Here is a 7942-nt window from a genome sequence, read left to right as displayed (position 1 = left end):
CAGTACAGACGTGCCCTTCTGCCGCTCAGCCTTGAACTGGCAGTCGAAGGAAGAACTCGATTGGACACACGACCCTGAAACACACGAGAACCTGCCCCTCACCCGTGGCCCTCCTGACGTGATCATGTCAGTCGCGCTGTGCCCGTTCCACGGCTCCCGGAGCAAAGGCTCCCCCGTCATGGCGCCCGTGCCCGCGGGGCTCGGTCCGTTGCACCGGCCGGCAGCGGGACAAGTGCCGGTGGTGCCGGCGGCGACACCACCGGGTTCGGCGTCATCCGCCGGACCCAAGCGCCACAGAGTGGGGTGGGGGGCGGAGCGGAGAGGGAGGGGCAGCCCTCCTCGATAGGAGGGGGAAAGCGCCGCCACCTGACCGCCCTCGTGGTATTTAGAGGAGCGCTGCAGGCGGCGCTGAGCGGGGCATTCCGACTCGGACATGGAGGGTCGTGGCATCGAGAACCCGGTGTTTGAGCCGCCCAGCCCCGACGCCGGCCGCGAGCGCCAGGCGAGCTCCGCCAAGGTAGATGGCGGCAACCCCGCGCTGTCTGGGGAGGGGCCCTGCGGTTGGGGCTGCTTTGCACCTAGGGCTCTGCAGGTCTGCAACAACCCTGAGGGCTTCTTGGCAATGTACAGCCTGCTGGCCATCTTCCAAGGTAACCTTCCCTGGAGACGCAGTGAGGTGCTGCACTTCTCCCCACCTGCCTTGCGGGGCCCTCCTGCTGCCCTGGGCGCATCTTGCTCTCCGTTCTGGAGCTGCGAGGGAGCCTGGTTTGGGGAAGGAGGGTGAAGAGTGGTGGTGGTGGGTGCGGGGAGACAGGGTTCCTCCAGCTGCCTGAGTTTAGAGTTGGTGCTAAAAAGTGACATTAGTTGCTAGACTCTGTCTAGGGGAGGAAGTGCCCCGGTGTCCTGGGTAGTACTGCTCTGTACTTCTCTCAGTTCCTCATTTTCTTATTTTCCCACCCACCTTTTTGACCACTGCCAAGCCCATGGCCCCATCAGCTCTGTGCTTCATGCTCTGCTCTTGTATACTGGATCCCCATTGCTCATTCAGCTAGCATGCCATACGTGCTGTGCAGGTTGAGACAGCTGATCCAGGGAAGAAAACAAATGCTGTAAACTAATAGACAGCAGTGTAGTGATCTAGCATGTGCTTTGTTGCCCACCAATTAGAAAGGTACCTTAGCATGGTTGAGTGTGACTTTGGGTAATTTATGTGGCTTTAAAGACATTTGATTTGTTCTGTGAATCCCAACACAGCCATTTTTAGTACATAGCTAGGGGATTAATCTTGAGGGGAGTCTGAAATTTTGCTTGCTCTTACTATCTGTTGTTCAGCTTCAGATATTCTTGCCCATATTTTTGGCGTTCTATAACAAGATCTGTTGGGGCCTTTGCAAGCCACTGGCCTAGAAAGCAGTAATAATTGGGTTAATGTTCAGAACCCTTCAGCTTCATTGGACTAGCTAGAAAAGAAAACTTTCCTGAAAAAAACAGGAAGCTTTTAAGCTCATCCTTGTTGCACTTGAGACTGCTGTAGAGGGGTGTGGGGTTGGGCGGGCATGTAGAAGAGATTCGGTGCTAGGAGAGCAGGAAACCTATGCCAAAGACATGAGGTTATGGATGGCTGTATTCCTGCCTGAAACACTGAAGTAACTGGGATGGTGTGAGGAGAACTGAGCAGCAATATCATAAGAAACTCTGTCCCCTTAGGATGACATGGGTGTTAGTTATGCCACTTATGCAGCTCTTGGTCCTGTATCTAAATGTAGATGTATGGCAAACCTCAAAGAGGTACCTACCTAATGTAACTCAAATTTATGGCCTAATGTGAGGAAAATTCTGATCCTTGTTTTGGAGGCTGGTGTAGGCATAGCTATTACAGCCTTTGTGGCATTGTTAATTATATGTCATCTGGATTTTCACAACAAGTACCCTTCCTTTGGCTATATCATAGAAAGGAAATTGGGCACTGAATACTCAAGTTGCAACTCCTTTTGAGATGTGGAAAAAACCCAAGAATATTTTCACACAAGAAATTCACTGCTGTGTGTGAAACTTTGCAAAAATATTTAGGGCTTTAAGCTCCAGAACTTGGATAAAAGCACTGGGGTTTTGGAGTTATGTGAGCTACTACTGTACTGTAGCTTTCCCTTCCAAATTACAGAAAGCATCACTAAGGAAGATAAAATACATCTATAAAACTTGCTAATACTTAATGTACCTCCAGGAAAGTTTATTTCCTAATGTGCTGAAGAATAACGAAATAATCCTTAACACACTTTTGATCTATGTATGCTGTTACACTAGAGTTTTGTTTTGTTTTGTTTTTTTTTTTTTTTACAATATGTGAATACAATGGGTGAATACAGTAGGTGGTTTACTGCAGAGACCTGGTACAAGTGTATAGATTTTTGTATGTGTGTTTCTAACTGAAGGCATGTATTTATTACACTATATTCTAGCTGCCCTAGGAAATAAGTTGTTATCATTAATATCTGATGTGCTGCATTTCAGCTTCTCAGGAGATTGCGGGTGAAACTTGCATCTCATTTCTGGCTGTTTCTGTTTCAAGGACATGTGAAACCTGTATTTCTAGAATAGAAGACACTACTTCGTGTAGAACATGGGTACATGGCCAGTACCTGCTTTCTGTATGGCACTCACAGGCGCATAAATGCGTGATTGCATCTTCTCATGCAGTAACCAGATATGCTGCAGTAGCAAAAAAGTTATCTCACTATCTTGGGTACAAGCAAGACAGTTTTTTGTAATGTCAGTAGTAATTTTGGTAAATGAAACAACAGAACCACTGTTTGAGACTGTCCCGGTCTAATCTTTCTGAAAACTTTGAATAGCACTAATACTTAATATGTGGACTAGATTTGTTGCTAGTAAGACTTTTAAATTATTATTTATTTTTTCTTTTTTAATTGTGTGCCTGCAATCCACTGCTTCAAAGCCAGTGTACTTTCAAAACCTGTAAAGTGCTTTCTGTTGAGTGGATGAAGAAATAGTCCTGTGTCTTGTTGGACCAAATGAAGTTGGTTTATGATTAATCTAGATTTTGTGGTTCAGTGCACATTGTACCTAAACTTCTACCACATGTTCTAAACAGATGTGGCAGGACAATAAGGGTTTGGATGATAGTTAAAAAGCAATTTATAGTACTATTTAAGTGTTGAGATGTCCTTGCAGGATTTGTTTTTCAGATCAAGTTAGTGTCAACCAGGTTCCATCTTCCCTGAAGAAACTTTAGTGATTAATCAGTAGATGAATGGCAGCACAACTTCTCCAATGCAATCATCACATTTACTTTTTTACAGATTAAATGTAATTATCCAGTAAAATTATCTGCAAGGTTTTACTGCTTTTAGGACGTAAATTAAAGGTAACAACTTAAACTACAGGTACAGACACTGTCCTGAAGACTGCTATTTGATCCTATAGGAACTTAAGTGTGGTGGTCAGACTTGCAGTTAAAATCATAACTGTTAATAAAAAGGCCATAGTAGGATGTTAGAAAACTATGATTATGCCAAGACCTACCTCATTATAGAATGGTGGTTAGTTATGGTGTGGATTTCACTGATAAGAGAATAGCTAGTTGATCACAGATTTGAAGTGATATCTTTTTTTAATATGTAGAGCACTCTAGGCAGAACTGTTGAACTTAAGCCTGTGTAGTTGCACTTCTGGATGGTGCAATGCTTGTTGAAAGCTAACTTGAATACATGGTTGTTGCCAGTCATCTCTCATTCTGTTCTTAGAATGACAATAGAGAATAGTATTTGAATTTTAGAAAGAGGAAGGATAACTGGGGTCTGTGTCAGACTGCAGAAGTCTTAACCTTATTTGCAACTGTGACTCCAAGACTTGCAACTTTTTGCCAGGTTGCATATTTTATTGTGAGCACAGTTTAATTAGACTACCATGGAGTTACCTGACAGCTAGAAAGTACACTTACTCATCTCACTTGCAACAGAATCCTATTTGGGAACTGTCAGAAGTAAACTCCTGAAAGTTTAACAACCTGGTGTAGGAAAATGTGAGGCAGGATGGGCAATTCAAGTTAGTATCTACAAACAACACATGTAAAAAATGAACAGTGTTTATAAGCATGCATTGGCAGTTGCAGCTTACTTGCTTCTACTTCTGGATCAGTTTTTTGGAGTTCGCCTGTGTTGAAGTATGGAAGCTTGTGCAAGGTCTTTTCTCCAGGTTGTTTTGACACTTCTGGAACTTGAAGATTCAGAGGGCAAACTTTTTTCTCAGTTAAAGTAAATCACCTCAGTTAACTCTGAAACAGTTGCATCATATTTTTAAGTATGTTTTGTACTGTAGAGGAAAGATGTCTGTTCAGAAGCTGCTTGGTATCTTCCCTTCATGGTGGCGGAGAGGAAATGTTTAACAGTCTTTATTTGAAAGCTGTGCCCTGAACTCTTCTGTTGTAGCTTGTATTCTAATGCAAGTCAAACTTGACAAATTTTCTTTTAATTTGTACAGAATCTTATAATGCTGCAATGCATTTTGTTTGAAATCTCGGTGCCTCAGACTGAATCTGGAACCTTAATACATGAACGGAGTTTGAGGCATGGTATTTTCCAGATTAATAGTTGAGTGTTGAATCTTTAATGCCCACAACAGAGAAGAAAATGGAATCCTTCTGTGCAGTTTGGCTGGCTTAAGTTAACACTGTATCATTCTACTACGTACCTGGATTTTAAAGCTAATTAAATAGCTTTAAGTATAGCTTTGTAAATATATTTGTTTTAACCATTCCATCATACAGTGGTAACTTTACCCTTGCAACTTCATCAAATTAAAGTACCTTTGACTAATTTTTTTTTTTATTTTTTGTAGGTATGGTGGTAAATGGCCTGATCAACATTAGTATTTCAACAATTGAGAAGCGTTACGAGTTGAACAGTTCACTCACTGGCTTAATCTCTGCAAGCTATGATATTTCTTTTTGTATATTGGCACTGTTTGTATCTTTCTTTGGAGAAAGAGGGCACAAACCACGATGGCTTGCTTTCTCAGCATTTATGCTAGGACTGGGCTCACTTATATTTTCGTTACCACACTTCAGTAGTGGAAAATACCACTTTGGAACTAAACTCGAAGGTAAGATTATCCCTATGTTTTGGAAAGGATTAAAAAAAGTCTGTGTAGCTACTTGGTGCAACTTTTACTTTGGTACGACATAATTAATCTCTGTCAGAGTCCTAAAAATATCATTAATCAGAAAATAAAATGATTCTGTGAAATTGTGAAGTTCAAGACATGTCTCTTTGCACAGTGGACTTCTGTTTTCAGAAGAGATCTGGGTGTCAATATCAGTTCTTGCTCGTAAGCAATACTTGAATAAGATTTTTTTTTTTACTTGTGCTGATGAATGCAATTAAAATCCACTTTGTGTAAAAAAAAAAAAAAAAAAAAAAAAAAAAAAGAAAAAAATAATCTGGCATTTCTTTGAATAGAAATGCAAGTTAGGTCAGTGATTGTCCTGAGTTCAGCTATAGCAGTCATTTTTCTCCTTAGTAGCTGGTGCAGTGCTGTGTTTTAGACTTTCAGCCTGGCAACGATGCTGATAACACTGATGTTTTTAGTTGTTGCTAAGTAATGTTTACTGTGACCAAGGATTTTCTGAGTCTTGCACTCTGCTGGGGTGGAGGGGAAGCCATGAGGAAGCAGAGACAGGACACCTGGCCCAAACTAACCAAAGGGGTATTCCATGCTGCAGCACATCATGCCCAGTATATAAACTGGAAGAGTTACCCAGGAGGGCTAGATCACTGCTTGAGTCGGGCTGGGTGTCGGTAGGTGGGTGGTGAGCGGTTGTATTCTCTTCCCTTGTTATTTCCGTTATCATTATTATTGGTGGTAGCAGTAGTGGTTTTGTTACTTGGTTACTGGACTGTTCTTATCTCAACCTGTGGGATTTACATTCCTTCCATTCCCCTCACCCCCCCCTTCAGGAGTTGGGGGAAGAAGTGGGGGGAGTGAGCGAGGGGGTGCATGGTTCTGAATTACCAGCTGGGCTTAAACCCCAACAGTGGTGTAGAATAAATGTTAAAAGGAAGCTGTTAGACTTGGTCTTGTTGGGGGGTGACTACAAGTCGCAGTTCTTTTAGGCTTTGAACTATTCAAGGCATCTTGTAACAAATTTCACTAAGTTATTTTAATGTTGATAAAAACTTGTGGGTTTCTTTGAAGTAGAGGGAACCAGCAGTACTGAACTATATTGAACAAAGCAGTACTGAAATTGTGGGAGTAACCAGCTCTCAGGAGATCTTGCATATCTTTCCTCATAAAGCAAGTTTTTAAGTGTAGTGTGCTTAATGCATCTCAGCTTAGTGGTACACCCGTAATTAACTAAGAAACATTCAGATATGTTTAAAGCGAGATGACTTAATATTTCAGGAGTGTCTTAACTGTTACTGCAGTATTTAATCAGATTTATGCCTTCAGTGACTAAGCAGAGTAGTGCTCACTAAAAAAATAAGTAGCTGTTAAGCAGTCTGATGAAAGGGTCTCAGTATTCTGGTGGTTGGTTCTCAAATTAGTGTTTTTGAAGTGTTAGTCACGTTGCATGCTTCCATGAGCTGTCCAGACATCAAGCATTAGTTCAGTAACTTTGGCAAGCTATTGTTCCACATCTAATAAGTGGGGATGTGAGGCAGAAGTCAATTTAACTTTTAAGGCCAAAAGGAAAAACTCTCCAGTGTTTGGAGACTGAGCAGATGATTACTTGTTCCTGGCTCTATTACTGTCTGCAATTTCAGTATTGTTCTCCCTGCTTCACTAGGATGGAGGGGGAGCTGAATTTAATACAAAACAATTCCACCTGGCAAGGTAGGAATCTGGAGGGAGATGGCCAGCTATTGCAGATGATCTCTCTCTCTCTCTCCTATCAATTTTGATTGAAATCTCAGAATCAGTTACTGTTGCATCAGAGATCTGTCCCTTTGTCTGCTGTCAAAGATGCTGAGGTGTGATACCTTATTAGGGATCATGCTCTATATGGACTTCTGAAATCTAAAAGCTGTAGGAAGAATGTTAAATGAAGCATATACTTTCTTCTCCATGGCAATGTAAGCATGAATTCATGCTGATTTTACTATTCTAATGCAGCTACCAGTGCTGTGACTGTGGTGAGCAGTTTTAAGGACTTAAGCTGACTTAAACAAAATGTTGTCAAAGATAAATGACTACAGGATGCAGGGAATGTCTGCACCATGACAAATATTCAGGTGCTGTGTAACAGCATCCTTTAACAGTTAAGTAAACCACAGTGTATGATTTTATAGGATGTCTGATTTAGCTAGTTCTGATGATGAAGCATATTAACCATATGTTTAGCTGCAGAAGTAAATAGGACTACACCGTGAACACTTTCCTTGTAAAAAAAAAATCTTTTATTTGATGCTTTGTATTGAAATTTTTGAACAGTTCCTAATTGATTAATTGAGTATTTTTTCATGTGTTATATACGTGTACAGTGAGCTTCACCTGCAGGACAGCTTCAAAGTATGGTTTAGCCCAGTATTTAATATGTCTGCCAGGTTAAGTGACAGATCTTGTCTGCAATACAAAATACATCTAGTGGTCAATATAAGGCTGACAGACTTCCTGGAACTTAATGTTTTAGCTTGAGATATTAATTTAATTTTGAGTATATACATATCCTACTTTACAGAACTATTCAGGTGCAAATATTTATCACAGTAACACTTTACATAGTTTGTTTTCTATTGAAAGAGTAGGTAACCAGTGGTCTACCTATTTACAGAATTTTTAGCAACATCAAATTTCTTATCTCTAGAAATGCTTCAGACTCAAAATTGTAATGAAGATGTAACCTGCTGTTTGTTCTGCTAACTTTTTCAGGTTACATAGGGTCGTCAGTGTCGTAGCAGGCTCTGATATTGATAGTCAGGAGCTC

The 7942-nt window shown here is 41.2% G+C and overlaps 1 protein-coding gene across 5 annotated transcripts in view; it reads left to right on the top strand.

The window, feature by feature from the left end:
• Positions 1-380: 380 nt before the first annotated feature.
• LOC136005007 (solute carrier organic anion transporter family member 4C1-like) overlaps positions 381-7942 on the top strand; it is a 31444-nt gene continuing 23882 nt past the window's right edge. The window contains exons 1-2 of one of the 5 annotated variants that reach the window (XM_065662093.1): positions 381-650; positions 4858-5121. In XM_065662093.1, the coding sequence (XP_065518165.1) occupies positions 434-650; positions 4858-5121 (481 nt within the window). In that variant the 5' untranslated portion in view covers positions 381-433. The remainder of the gene's footprint in view (positions 651-4857; positions 5122-7942) is intronic. The other 4 variants (XM_065662089.1, XM_065662090.1, XM_065662091.1 and 1 more) reach the window with 4 other exon arrangements.

This window comes from Lathamus discolor, chromosome Z, assembly GCF_037157495.1.
Source record: "Lathamus discolor isolate bLatDis1 chromosome Z, bLatDis1.hap1, whole genome shotgun sequence".
Lineage (NCBI taxonomy): Eukaryota > Metazoa > Chordata > Aves > Psittaciformes > Psittacidae > Lathamus > Lathamus discolor.
The sequence above is the reverse complement of the archived record's forward strand: the minus strand, read 5'-3'. Positions and strand labels throughout refer to the sequence as shown.